The 15,021-nt window shown below is 45.2% G+C and overlaps 1 protein-coding gene across 1 annotated transcript in view; it reads right to left on the bottom strand.

Moving 5' to 3' along the window:
- Positions 1-15,021, bottom strand: part of LOC117519171 (GTP-binding protein REM 2-like) — a 45,314-nt gene that overhangs the window by 7,197 nt on the left and 23,096 nt on the right. Inside the window, exon 5 of the mRNA XM_034180483.1 lies at positions 184-361. Within this exon, the coding sequence (XP_034036374.1) occupies positions 184-361 (178 nt within the window). The remainder of the gene's footprint in view (positions 1-183; positions 362-15,021) is intronic.

Below are 15,021 nucleotides of genomic sequence, written 5' to 3'. Positions count from 1 at the left end.
GTTTGCCTTCAAAGTGTAATTATTGCTCTCACACTCCCACACTGACATTTACACTTTCCACTGTTTCATTTTTATGTTACTGTTTGTGAACAGAGATAAAAAAAAAAAGAGGTGAAAAGTCACTGCTGACTGCAGGAGGAAATAAATGATGAGTGAGCTTTTCAGCAGAATCAGGAGTTTTACCTTGCGAAGAGACCTCACGCGAGCGAACCAGATCGCTTTTATTACCGACGAGGATGATGGGCGTCTGCGGCTGAGTCTCCCTCAGGAGAAGTCGAAGTTGGGCAGTGCGGTGAAAACTACGCCTGTCTGTTACTGAGAACACCAGAACACACACGTCACACTGCAGAGCAGACAGATCCTGAGGGAAAGACAAAGGTACCACTTTATTAGGTACACCTGGTTGAATCTCCTTATACTTTCAGACCTACCTTAACTATTCTTAATTCTTCATTTGGTTTTAATCAGCAGGTGTTGGAGACATTCCTCAGAGATTTTTGTCCATATCTATATGATAACACTGGATGGCCATGGTGCTCTGCACGAACACTGACTGGGTTGGTTTGTATAGATGACAGGGGGCCTTGAATAGAATATTGATTTCATTTGATGCCACATGGCCCCAGTTGCTTCTTCACCTCTCTACCACACTCTCCATGACTTTAGATAGCTGATCCCAAGTATTTAAACTCATCTATTTTCACCACCTCTATTCCTTGTAATCTCACTATTCCACTGGGCTGCCTCTCATTCCTGCTCTGCCTGAATTTCATTCCCCTTCTCTCCAGAGCAAATCTCCACCTCTCCAGGCTATTCTCAACCTGCTCTGTGCTCTCACTGTAGATCACAATGTCATCTGCAAACATCATCATCCATGAAGACTCCCGTCTGATCTCGTCCATCAGTCTGTCCATCATCACTGCAAACAAGAAAGCGCTCAGGCCCGATCCTTCATGAAATCCCACCCCCACCTTGAATGCATCAATCATTCCTACTGTTCATCTCACTGCTTTCACACTGTAAATTTTCATATCTTGCACTAAAGATAGTGAAAAGTTTTTATTCTCATGTCATGTGGCATAACTGTTACTATGCAAGCAGCAGTACACCAAAAACAAGACAAAATCAATAAACCTAATTTAACATACTATAGTGAGTAATCAAATAGTTTTTGTAGAGCCTTTTAAAGCAGACCAGAGTACCAAGTCATTTTATGTTGTCTGGGCAATTATTCCAAGTGTTAACACCTTTACCAGAAACACAATGACTTTTTACGGTAGTTTGAATCTTTGATTTCTGAAATAACAATGGTCCTCGTAGATTATAACTGGAGTCCCTCATTTTAAACAGGTCCTGGACATGTTGTGGTAGAAGTTTATTTTGTACTTTGAACATATATAATTTGTATTATGATATAATCAGTCAAATTTCAAAATATGCAAATGGACAAACAATGGATTTGTTGACTCACAATATGGTTTCTTAGAAACAATTCTTATAGCTTTCTTTTGAAGTAAAATATAGGATTTGTATTAGTTTTGTAGCAGTGAATACTTGATCACTCACTCACTCATCTTCAACCACTTATCCAGGATCAGGTCGTGAGGGCAACAGCTCCAGCAGGGGACCCCAGACCTCCCTTTCCGAGGCCGCATTTACCACCTCTGAGTGGGGGATCCCGAGGCATTCCCAGGACAATGTGAAGATATAATTTCTCCACTTAGTCCCGGGTCTTCCCCACGAATAATAAATAAAAAAAAATAGAGTGAAAAGTTAAAAGTTCATTACAGGTCCAGGTACTACTAAAAATATAAAGCAATGCTAAAATACCCTCAGCAGTATGAGCATTGTCTTCTTTATAATTTGCAGTTCTTTAATTGGTATAGAGTGATATATATATATATATATATATATATATATATATATATATATATATATATATATATATATATATATATATATATAGTGATTTACATTAATAAATTAAGATCCTATTGTCTTGAGTACAGTTTGTACATGTTCAATAAAGCCCCTCAATCAATCAAAAACAATATTTACGTTTTAACGGCATTTTAAGGTCATGCGTGCGCATACATGAGCTTTTGACAAATGTGGAAGTTAGCTTTGAGTTAGCGTGCACGCTGACGTCCGCAAAATGTCCTGTAAATCACTGCAGATGTGTTATTAGCAGTGATGCCGGTAACGCGTTACTTAGTAACGCATTACTCTAATCTAACCACTTTTTTGTAACGAGTAATCTAACGCGTTAATCTTTCCAAATCAGTAATCAGATTAAAGTTACTTCTCCAAGTCACTGTGCGTTACTATTATTTTTGCATTGTGGGTCGACAGCAGCGGTAAACTTGGTCTGTAGGCAGAGGGTCGGGGTTCGACTGAACTGCCCACTTTAAGCGAGCTGTGAGCTTTTCATCAGATCCGACTCGTCCTCACCTCTTAAAGCGCGGTGAAAACAGCACACCTGCACTGAGCTTTACAAAGTCATTTTTATGCTTTATTTTTCTCGTTTATTTATAATTCTGAGCTGAGCCGCTCTGTATCGTCTCGTTAAAAACAGTTGATCCTCCGCGACGTGTCAACAACTAACACTGTTTTCCACTCAAATGCACCTAAACTCTCTTTCTGAGGACCACATGATGTGAAAACACAATAAAACTTTCTTACCTGTAAATCTGGTCATGTTTTCTGCATAAATAAATGTTATCCATTCTTTGTGCTCAAACGCCAAAGCAGGGGCGAATCCAGGTGGAATGGGGGCGTGGGGCAGGGATGTGCCCCCCTCCCCCACAACACCCCTAGATTAAAGGTCCAGTTTTGAAGCCGTTTTTTTACTACAACTACTAATACTACTTAAAATAATAATAATTTTGACAAGTAAAATGTTTATAGAGAATTTCAATGTTAGAAAAATGTTAGAATTTAATAGTTACATTTACAAACAATGTAGGTTAGAAATTGCAAGTTTTACTGTTACAGTGCTGTCAACAGTTAAATATGAGGTCAAGAAAGATTATTTTACTTTTTATAAAACAAGTATTTTCATTGAAGTCAAGAAAGGGTGACTATAAAGCGAGTTTTGGCAAAACAGGTATCATTATCATGTTGAGGTGGCAGAGGGTTGTTGTCGGCAGCTGGGGAAAGTAACTAAAAAAGTAACTAGTAATCTAACTTAGTTACTTTTACAATTGAGTAATCAGTAAAGTAACTAAGTTACTTTTTCAAGGAGTAATCAGTAATCAGTAATTGGATTACTTTTTCAAAGTAACTGTGGCAACACTGGTTATTAGGTTACAAAAACAGTGTTTTCAGTTTTAAAAGTATTTATTTCTTGTTAGCTTTTACATAATATAGGACAAAGGGGTTATATTTACACATAAATGAAACAGAGCTTGCAGCTAGCTAGACCAGCCACTGACATCACGGTGCCAAACAGAATGTGACTTTTTAACCTCTTAAAGTACCTCTTAAAATAGCCATCTTTGAACTTGTCCAAGGTCTGTGTCCCAAGAATTCTCTGTCAATTTGAAGACTCTGGCAGTAATAGAACTGGACTTATGCTGAGCACAGACAGACGGCTGGACGGATGGACGCAAAGTCTTTGCAATACTCAATGGCCATATTTGATGGCTTCAGGTAATAAAACCGTAAAATCTAAGAACAGTATAATAATGGGTAAACAGCAATATGCAAATAACAAAAAACACGCAAATAATAAAAAAACAAAATAGTAATAAATACTATCTGTGAAAAAAGAATTAAAAACAATTATGACTTATTCCTCAGTGCAATAGCTGTAGGAACAAAACAGTTTTTATATTGATTTGTTCTATACCCACAGGTTTTGAAGGTGTGTGTGTTGTGTGAAATTTAGCGAGCAGGTGAGAGAAGCACTAGTTGGAGGGGAAGCAGTTTTGGACAACTGGAAAAGTACTGCAGATGTGGTGAGGGAGATAGCTAGGGCAGTACTGGGTATGACATCTGGACAGTGGAAGGAAGACAAGGAGACTTGGTGGTGGAATGAAGAGGTTCAGGAAGTCATAAGGAGAAAGAGGTTGGCGAAAAAGTTTTGGGATAGTCAGAGAAATGAAGAAAGTAGACAGGAGTACAAGGAGATGCGGCGTAAGGTGAGAAGAGAAGTGGCAAAAGCAAAGGAAAAGGCATATTGCGAGCTGTACAAGAAGTTGAATAGTAAGGAAAGAGAAAAGGACTTGTACCGATTGGCCAGACAAAGGGACAGAGCTGGAAAGGATGTGCAGCAGGTTAGGGTGGTAAAAGATGCACATGGTAATGTGCTGACAAGTGAGGAGTGTGTGCCGAGAAGGTGGAGGGAGTATTTTGAAGAGTTGATGAATAAAGAAAATGAGCGAGAGAAAAGGCTGGATGATGTGGTGAGAGTAAATCAGGAAGTACAAGAGATTAGCAAGGAAGAAGTGAGGGCTGCTATGAAGAGGATGAAGAGTGGAAAGGCAGTTGGTCCAGATGACATTCCAATGGAGGCATGGAAATGTCTAGGAGAGATGGCAATAGAGTTTCTAACCAGATTGTTTAATAAAATCTTGGAAAGTGAGAGGATGCCTGAGGAGTGGAGACAAAGTGTGCTGGTTCCTATTTTCAAGAACAAGGGTGATGTGCAGAGCTGCAGTAACTACAGAGGCATAAAGCTGATCAGCCACAGCATGAAGTTATGGGAAAGAGTAGTAGAAGCTAGGCTTAGAAAACAGGTGAAGATCTGTGAGCAGCAATATGGTTTCATGTCGAGAAAGAGCACTACAGATGCAATGTTTGCTCTGAGAATACTGTTGGAAAAGTACAGAGAAGGACAGAAAGAGTTACATTGTGTGTTTGTGGACTTAGAAAAAGCTTATGATAGGGTGCCAAGAGAAGAGTTGTGGCATTGTATGAGGAAGTCTGGAGTGGCAGAGAAGTATGTTAGGGTAGTGCAGGACATGTACAAGAATAGTGTGACAGCGGTGAGATGCACAGTCGGAATGACAGACTCATTCAAGGTGGAGGTGGGATTACACCAAGGATCAGCTCTGAGTCCTTTCTTGTTTGCAGTGGTGATGGACAGGTTGACAGATGAGATCAGACAGGGGTCCCCATGGACTATGATGTTTGCAGATGACATTGTGATCTGTAGTGAGAGTAGAGAGCAAGTTGAGTCTAGTCTGGAGAAGTGGAGATATGCTTTGGAGAGAAGGGGAATGAAAGTCAGTAGAAGCAAGACTGAGTACATGTGTGTGAATGAGAGGGAGCCCAGTGGAATAGTGCAGTTACAAGGAGTAGAAGTGGTGAAAGTAGATGAGTTTAAATATTTGGGGTCAACTGTTCAAAGTAATGGAGAGTGTGGTAGAGAGGTGAAGAAGAGAGTGCAGGCAGGGTGGAGTGGGTGGAGAAAGGTGGCAGGAGTGATTTGTGACCGAAGAATATCAGCAAGAGTGAAGGGGAAAGTTTACAAAACAGTAGTGAGACCAGCTATGTTGTATGGTTTAGAGACAGTGGCACTAACAAAAAGACAGGAGGCAGAGCTGGAGGTCGCAGAGCTGAAGATGTTGAGATTCTCTTTGGGAGTGACAAGAATGGACAAGATTAGGAATGAACATATCAGAGGGACAGCTCAGGTGGGACGGTTTGGAGACAAAGTCAGAGAGGCGAGATTGAGATGGTTTGGACATGTGCAGAGGAGGGACCCAGGGTATATAGGGAGAAGGATGCTGAGGATGGAGCCACCAGGCAGGAGGAGAAGAGGGAGACCAAAGAGGAGGTTCATGGATGTGCTGAGAGAGGACATGCAGGTGGTTGGTGTGACAGAGGAAGATACAGAGGACAGGGTGAGATGGAAACGATTGATCTGCTGTGGCGACCCCTAACGGGAACAGCCGAAAGACAAAGAAGAAGTGTGTTTGTGTGTGTGTGTGTGATGCATACGTGCTTTGAGATGGGAAAAGTACTACAATGTCCTTTGTTATAATCTGCTACCTGTTGACTACAGTGAGGAAAATAAGTATTTGAACACCCTGCGGTTTTGCAAGTTCTCCCACTTAGAAATCATGGAGGGGTCTGAAATTTTCATCTTAGGTGCATGTCCACTGTGAGAGACATAATCTCAAAAAAAAAAAAAAATCCAGAAATCACAATGTATGATTTTTTAAATAATTTATTTGTATGTTATTGCTGCAAATAAGTATTTGAACACCTACCAACCAGCAAGAATTCTGGCTCACACAGACCTGTTCATTTTTCTTTAAGAAGCCCTCTTATTCTGCACTCTTTTCCTGTATTAATTGCACCTGTTTGAACTTGTTACCTGTATAAAAGACACCTGTTCACACACTCAATCAATCACACTCCAACCTGTCCACCATAGCCAAGACCAAAGAGCTGTCTAAGGACACCAGGGACATTACTGTAGACCTGCACAAGACTGGGATGGACTACAGGACAACAGGCAAGCAGCTTGGTAGAAGACAACAACTGTTATGATTATTTATTAGAAAGTGGTAGAAACACAAGATGACTGTCAAGCTCCCTCAGTCTGGGATTCCATGCAAGATCTCACTTTGTGGGGTAAGGATGACTCTGAAAAAGCTCAGAACTACACAGGAGGACCTGGTCAATGACCTGAAGAGAGCTGGGACCACAGTCACAAAGATTATATTAGTAACACATGATGCTGTCATGGTTTAAAATCCTGCAGGGCAAGGTCCACCTGCTCAAGCCAGCACATGTCCAGGCCCGTTTGAAGTTTACCAGTGACCACCTGGATGATCCAGAGGAGGCATGGGAGAAGGTCATGTGGTCAGATGAGACCAGAATAGAGCTTTTTGGAATCAACTCCACTTACCATGTTTAGAGGATAAGAACAACCCCAAGAAAACCATCCCAACCGTGAAGCATGGGGGTGGAAACATCATACTCTGGGGGTGCTCTTCTGCAAAGGGGACAGGATGACTGCACCATATTGAAGGGAGGATGGATGGGGTCATGTATTGCAAGATTTTGGCAAATAACCTCCTTCCCTCAGTAAGAGCACTGAAGATGGGTCGTAAGAAGCATTTCAAGGTCCTGGAGTGGCCTGGCCAGTCTCCAGACCTGAACTCAAAAGAAAATCTTTGGAGGGAGCTGAAACTCCAAACCTGAAAGATTTGAAGATGATCTGTATGGAGGAATGGACCAAAATCCCTGCTGCAGTGTCTCCAAACCTGGTGAGAACTACAGGAAAGCTTTGACCTCTGTAATTGCAAACAAAGGCTACTGTACCAAATATTAACATTGATTTTCACAGGTGTTCAAATACTTATTTGCAGCAGTAACATACAAATAAATTATGAAAAAAATCATACATTGTGATTTACGGATTTTTTTTTTAGATTATCTCTCTCACAGTGGATGAAAATTTCAGACTCCTCCATGATTTGTAAGTGGGAGAACTTGCAAAACCGCAGGGTGTTCAAATACTTATTTTCTTCACTGTATGTCCACACAAAGTCATGAGAATTCCGATTATTAGAAATAGTAACACACAGAACTGAGAGATTTGAAAAACTGACAGTGTATCTCTAGGATGTGTATTTGGTGTTTCCACGTTATCAGAAACAGAAAGCAGTGGAATGATTTGGCACATCTGCTCTGCGTTCAGCTTTCTCCCACACATACACACAGACGCCTCTGAACTAGTCTCAGGAGAAACAGTTGTAGAAAACAATCTGATAATGAGCTTTTCTCACTCGGCCAAATGCAGATACAACATATTTTTGTGCTCTTTTTGTCTGAGCGTGGCGTCAGTCTGGTTATCGTGTTTTCACGATGAACAAATGTGATCATCAGATAAAATATAAACCAACCTGCGCCTTATCAATACACAATATTAATTCACAATATAGTATGTACTGTGATCCAGTTTTGGCTTTTTTCCACTGCTTTGAAAACACAGTTTCTCTCTACTCTTGTTTCTTGTCCAGTTTAGTCTGTCTTTGTGTTTTCCCTTTGAGCTCGGCATGTACCCAGTACAGGCTGTTACCAGCTTTAATAAAAGAATAAATTCATGCATTTATCTTGAGACCCAGGCACAGTTTCCCCAGCTGGCAGCACACAGCAAGATGATCACCATGTTCTTTTTTGCAGCAGAAAGTGTTTCATATCCACTGAAGCAGTGGTAAACAGGATAATTATATAAAAATCCAAACTGAAAAGGGACTCGGCGAGCGAGCACTTTCTTTATATATCGCAAGGATTCAGCACCTTTCATCAACTAAATACATACAGCCAGATTAATCAGTATTTGGTGACGCTTCATGCCCTGGACACCACGTGTTCAGCAGGCTCCCATCAAGCAGGGTAGCAACCATGAGAGCAAGAACAAACAGGCTGAGGAACAGTTTTTATCCAAAAGCTGTGGACATACTGCTGAACTCATTATCACCCCCCCACACACACACACACACCCTACAAAGCCATATAGGAGAACTAGAGTCCGCAAGTTTCTCACCGGGCAACTCAGTGGCTAGCACGTAGACGTAGCTCATGAATCTTGTCAAGAATCAGCTGAAAAATGCCATAAAGCTGCACATGTTGGCAATGCCACAACCGGAGGAAGAAGAGAGACAGCATTTCCTTCCATACATAAGTTGCTTTGGTTATTCTTGTTACTTTTCTGTGACTTTTGGGCGGTAAACGGGTAAATGGGTGTATCTTGCAGAGTGTCATGCCTGTGCAATGCATGAATATGAAGTTGTATACCATATATATATATATATACAATATTGCCTGGCAGTGCCTGGACTAAAATGTGACTCATTAATGAGCATCCTCTAAAGAATTGATTATTGAATTTTTGCTGTAACTTTTGAAGGGCCTGTACCCAGTCTGAGGATTTAGAATCCACCTGAAATGGAATTTTACTCAAAGCTGAATTAATTCAGTACAATACAAAAATGGATTTAGCAGGGGTGGTGGCCAAGTGGTTAATGCGCTTGGTTTCAGTTCAGAAGGCTCCGCGTTAAAATCCCACCCCTGCCACATTTCTCCATGTAATGTGGAGTTGCGTCAGGAAGGGCATCCGGCGTAAAACCTGTGCCAATTCAACATGCAGATCCACCTTGGATTTGCTGTGGTGACCCCGAGTGCAAAAACAAGGGAGCAGCAGAAGGGACTTACTTTTACAAAAATGGATTTACCATGTGGAATTAATTAATGCGGCCTGTGTGCCCAGTTTGGATTGTCTGTATGGTGATATTGTGCCTTGTTATGTCTGCAGAATTTGGAAGCTGGAACACATCAGATCTGTGTAAACTTTCAACACTAAAACCACCTTGACACTTGCACAAATTTGATCCCCACAAGGTGCAGCAAAATTTGTTGTGCCAATGCGACCCGCTTTTGTCCCGCTTGATGCCACGCTATATAAAAATAAAATAAAATAATCAGTTCATAGCTGATGATGAATTTGCTCTCAGAACTTGGCTGATGAAACCATCTCTCATCGCTCCCAGAATCCTCTCAAAGGTAATTATTTATAATATATATATATATATATATATATATATATATATATATATAGTAAAGGATTGGTAAAACAGTTGCTGTTGGGGAAAGTGTAATGCACGGACCCACAACAGGGGGCGCAAATGAACGGTCAATAGAGAATCCAATAAATACAATTTATTGCGGCAAATGTGCACAACAGGTCGAATACTGCTTTTAGACAGTCGATCACAAAATACAATAGGTGACGTGGGCAGGCCCGAGGGTAGGAGACGCCTATCCAGAGAAGAGCCGGGGCCCACAAGGTTCCGCCGCCAACGAAGACCCGCAGTATACTGAAGCCGCCGAGTCCCCAGGTGGCCTCTGCTTCCAGCTGTCAGATCCGGTACTGCTGGCAGGAACAAAAACAGGTTAAGGGTGGGTGTGTGGACACCCAGTAAGCAGTCAGCAAACTCACAGTTCCTTCCTGAGTGGAAACAGTCCTCCACTCCAAGGTAGCAGGAAACACAATCCGTGCAGTACCTAATGTAACAACTAAGAATTTAGGAGTGGATTAGCCTACTCCTCCAAATTCTCACCAACCAGCTCCAAGCTGCAAGTTACAGAAGGTTACTACTGCAAAAACATTCAGAAAAACACTTATGTGCATGCGGCACAGAAGACGGCTGAGAGGTTACCTGTGTGGTAAACTGATATCTCGGCGGAGATGTGGTGTCTCTTCCAGGCTTTTATGGTGCAGTGATGATGATTGCTGACAGCTGTCAGTCCTGGCTCCTGGATAGTAACTGTGCCCTCTGGTGCCTGAAACCCGACTACAGGCAGGGCGCCCTCTGGTGTTGGCCAGCAGTACCTCCTCTTCGGGCGGCCCACACAACAGGAAACCCCCCCCCCCCCCCCAACGGGCGCCTCCTGGCGCCCGACCAGGCTTGTCGGGGTGCTGGTAGAACTCGGCCAGGAGGGCCGGATCCAGGATGAAGCTCCTTTTCACCCAGGAGCGTTCTTCATGTCCGTAACCCTCCCAGTCCACCAGATACTGGAGACCCCGACCCCTCCGGCGAACATCCAAGAGCCTGCGGACTGTCCACGCAGGCTCGCCGTCGATGATGCGGGCAGGAGGCGGCGCCGGTCCGGGGGTGCAGAGGTCCGAGGTGTGGTATGGCTTCAATTTGGAGACATGAAACACGGGATGAATCCGCAGTGAAGTTGGGAGTTTCAGCTTCACTGCGGCTGGACTGATGACTTTAGTGATCTTGAACGGTCCAATGTATCTGTCCATGAGTTTTGGTGACTCCGTGTTGAGAGGAATGTTCTTGGTTGAAAGCCAGACCTCCTGCCCGGGCTGATAGTCTGGGGCCGGGGCGCGTCGGCGGTCTGCATGGCTCTTCGCCCTCGTCCGGGCTTTCAGCAGGGCAGAGCGGGCTGTTCGCCACACCCGACGGCACCTCCTGAGGTGGGCCTGGACTGAGGGAACCCCGACCTCTCCCTCCACAGCCGGAAACAATGGGGGCTGGTACCCCAAACATGATTCAAATGGGGAGAGGCCAGTTGCTGATGAAACTTGACTGTTATGAGCGTACTCGATCCAGGCCAGATGTTGACTCCAGGCCGTCGGGTGCGCGGAGGTCAAACACCAGAACTGGCGCAGTAGAGAACCGGCGTTTCAACTCCCTAAACGCGGCTTCGCACCGATCCGACCAGGTGAAGGGAACTTTTGGGGAGGTCAGGGCTGTAAGGGGACCAACAACCTGACTATAGCCCTTGATAAACCTCCGATAGAAATTAGCGAAGCCGAGGAACTGTTGCAGCTTCCTACGGCTTGTCGGTTGGGGCCAATCTCTCACCGCCGCTACCTTGGCCGGATCAGGGGCGACGGAGTTGGAGGAGATTATGAACCCCAGGAAGGACAAAGAAGTACGGTGGAACTCACACTTCTCACCCTTCACAAACAGCCGGTTCTCCAACAACCGCTGCAGGACCTGATGTACATGCTTAACATGGGTCTCAGGATCCGGGGAGAAGATGAGGATATCGTCTAGGTATACAAAGACGAACCGATGCAGGAAGTCCCGCAAGATGTCATTTACCAGTGCTTGGAACGTCGCAGGGGCGTTACTGAGGCCGAACGGCATGACCAGGTACTCAAAGTGACCTAACGGGGTGTTAAATGCCGTCTTCCATTCGTCTCCCTTCCGGATCCGAACCAGGTGATACGCATTCCTAAGATCCAATTTCGTAAATATTTTGGCTCCATGCAGGGGAGTGAACACTGAATCTAACAGGGGCAACAGGTATCGGTTGCGAACCATGATCTCGTTCAGCCCTCTAAAATCAATGCATGGACGGAGTCCGCCGTCCTTCTTGCCCACAAAAAAGAAACCAGCACCTAACGGGGAGGAAGAGTTCCGGATCAACCTGGCAGCTAAAGAGTCCTGGATGTAGGTCTCCATCGATTCTCGCTCGGGGCGTGAGAGGTTGTACAGTTTTCTGGACGGATACTCAGCACCCGGGATCAAATCAATGGCACAATCATACGGTCGATGCGGGAGAAGCGTGAGTGCCAGATCTTTGCTGAAAACGTCAGCAAGATCGTGGTACTCAACTGGCACCGCCGTGAGATTGGGAGGGACTCGAACCTCCTCTTTAGCAGTCACACCGGGTGGGACCGAGGATCTTAAACACTCCCGGTGGCAGGTTTCGCTCCATTGAGCCACAACCCCAGACGGCCAGTCGATCCGGGGATTGTGCTTACTAATCCATGGATAGCCCAAAATAACTCTGGAGGTAGAAGGTGTTACAAAAAACACAATCTCCTCCCTGTGATTCCCAGACACAACCAGTGTTAAGGGCTGTGTCTGGTGTGTGATTAGTGGAAGAAGGGTGCCATCTAGTGCCCGTACCCTCACTGGTGAAGGAAGAGCCACTAGAGGGAGCCCTACTTCTTTAGCCCATCTGCTATCTAGCAGATTCCCTTCTGACCCCGTGTCGATTAGTGCTGGGGCTTGAAGGGTTAAATCCCCACAGAGGATCACAACTGGGATTCGTGCGGATTTTCGTGCATTACCCGCGTGTGTGTTATGGCCCACCCTAAGCCCAGTCTCTAAGGGCGAGCGTTGGTGTTTAACCGCTTGGGGCATTGTTTCTGCAAATGCTCGTTAGAGCCGCAGAAAAAGCACTCTCCGCGGGCCAGCCTCCTCTGTCTGTTTTCTAATTTTATTTTGGCCCTGCATGTGTCCATAGCTTCATCAGCAGGGGGAGCTGTCGTCACACGGAGCACTCTGGCTCAGGAGCGTGGGGAAGGTGAGGCTGCTTCGGACCGGGAAGGTAGAGGGGCGGCGCGTGCCTGGCCACGTCCTTCGTCTCGCTCCCGTCGACGTTCTTCCAATCAGTTGTCTAAACGTATGACTAAATTAATAAGCCCGTGTAAATCCCGCGGCTCATCTCTACCCACCAGGTGTTCCTTCAGGACCGAAGAAAGTCCATTTACGAAGGCGGCGCGGAGTGCTACCGTATTCCAGCCGGCCCTCGCGGCCACGACACGGAAGTCGACTGCATACTCTGCAGCGCTCCGACGCCCCTGTCGAATGGACAGCAGCAGAGTCGAAGCAGATTCGCCTCGATTAGGGTAATCAAACACTTGTCTGAATTCCCGTACGAACCCAGTGTAAGTCGTTAGGAACCGTGAATTCTGCTCCCAAAGCGCCATAGCCCAGGCGCGTGCCTCACCTCGAAGCAGATTGACAACATAAGCCACCTTGCTGGAGTCTGACGCGTACATTACTGGACGCTGAGCGAAGACGAGCGAGCACTGCATTAAGAAGTCCGCGCACGTCTCAACACAGCCTCCGTACGGCTCCGGGGGACTTATGTATGCTTCAGGGGATGGGGGGGGGGTCCGTTGAACGACCACTGGAGGGTCCCTGTTCTGCAACAGGTCGGCAGGAGGAGGAGCGGCAGCCGCGCCCTGTGCACGTGCTTCCACCTGTGCGGTGAGAGCCTCCATCCTACGATTGAGTAGTACATTCTGCTCGGTTACCAAATCCAACCGAGCAGTGAAGGCGGCCAAAAATTGCTGCAACTCACCCATTATTCCTCCTGCAGAAGCCTGTGCAGCTTGCGTCTCCATTGACTGTTCAACGGGTGGGTTGTGCCCCTCGGGATCCATGACGTTGGCCGAGATATCCTGTTGGGGAAAGTTGGACCCACAACAGGGGGCGCAAATGAATGGTCAATAGAGAATCCAGTAAATACAATTTATTGCGGCAAATGTGCACAACAGGTCGAATACTGCTTTTAGACAGTCAATCACAAAATACAATAGGTGACGTGTGGGCAGGCCCGAGGGTAGGAGACGCCTATCCAGAGAAGAGCCGGGGCCCACAAGGTTCCGCCGCCAACGAAGACCTGCAGTATACTGAAGCCGCCAAGTCCCGAGTCCCCAGGTGGCCTCTGCTTCCAGCTGTCAGATCCGGTACTGCTGGCAGGAACAAAAACAGGTTAAGGGTGGGTGTGTGGACACCCAGTAAGCAGTCAGCAAACTCACAGTTCCTTCCTGAGTGGAAACAGTCCTCCACTCCAAGGTAACAGGAAACACAATCCGTGCAGTACCTAATGTAACAACTAAGAATTTAGGAGTGGAGTCGCCTACTCCTCCAAATTCTCACCAACCAGCTCCAAGCTGCAAGTTACAGAAGGTTACTACTGCAAAAACGTTCAGAAAAACACTTATGTGTATGCGGCACAGAAGACAGCTGAGAGGTTACCTGTGTGGTAAACTGATATCTCGGCGGAGATGTGGTGTCTCCTCCAGGCTTTTATGGTGCAGTGATGATAATTGCTGACAGCTGTCAGTCCTGGCTCCTGGGTAGTAACTGCGCCCTCTGGTGCCAGACTACAGGCAGGGCGCCCTCTGGCGTTGGCCAGCAGTACCTCCTCTTCGGGCGGCCCACACAACAGTTGCACTTTCATTCCTTCTTATGAGTTTGATAATGTATCTGTAAAATTATGTTTATTATAGATGTAACATCTTGTCATAATTGTTCAGATGCACTACGCTATTCCAAAATGGAGTACATTTATTTTTTTCCTCAAAATTCTACTCACAATACCCCATAATAACAACATGAAAGGTTTTTTTTTAATTTTTGCAAATTTATTGAAAAATAAAAAAAAACTCAGAAATCACATGTACATAAGTATCCACACTCTTTGCTCAGTACTTTGTTGATGCAGCTTTGGCATCAATTACAGCCTCAACTCTTCTTGAATATGATAGCACAAGCTTGGCACATCTATCTTTGGGCAGTTTTGTCCATTCCTCTTTGCAGCACCTCTCAAGCTCCATCAGGTTGGATGGGGAGCATCAGTCCACAGCCATTTTCAGATCTCTCCAGAGATGTTCAATCAGATTCAGGTCTGGGCTCTGGCTGGTCCACTCAAGAACATTTACAGAGTTGTCCTGAAGCCACTCCTTTGATATCTTCACTGTGTGCTTGGGGTCATTGTCCTACAGACAATTCCTTT

Source organism: Thalassophryne amazonica, chromosome 10 (assembly GCF_902500255.1).
Source record: "Thalassophryne amazonica chromosome 10, fThaAma1.1, whole genome shotgun sequence".
Taxonomy (NCBI): Eukaryota; Metazoa; Chordata; class Actinopteri; order Batrachoidiformes; family Batrachoididae; genus Thalassophryne; species Thalassophryne amazonica.
The sequence above is the reverse complement of the archived record's forward strand: the minus strand, read 5'-3'. Positions and strand labels throughout refer to the sequence as shown.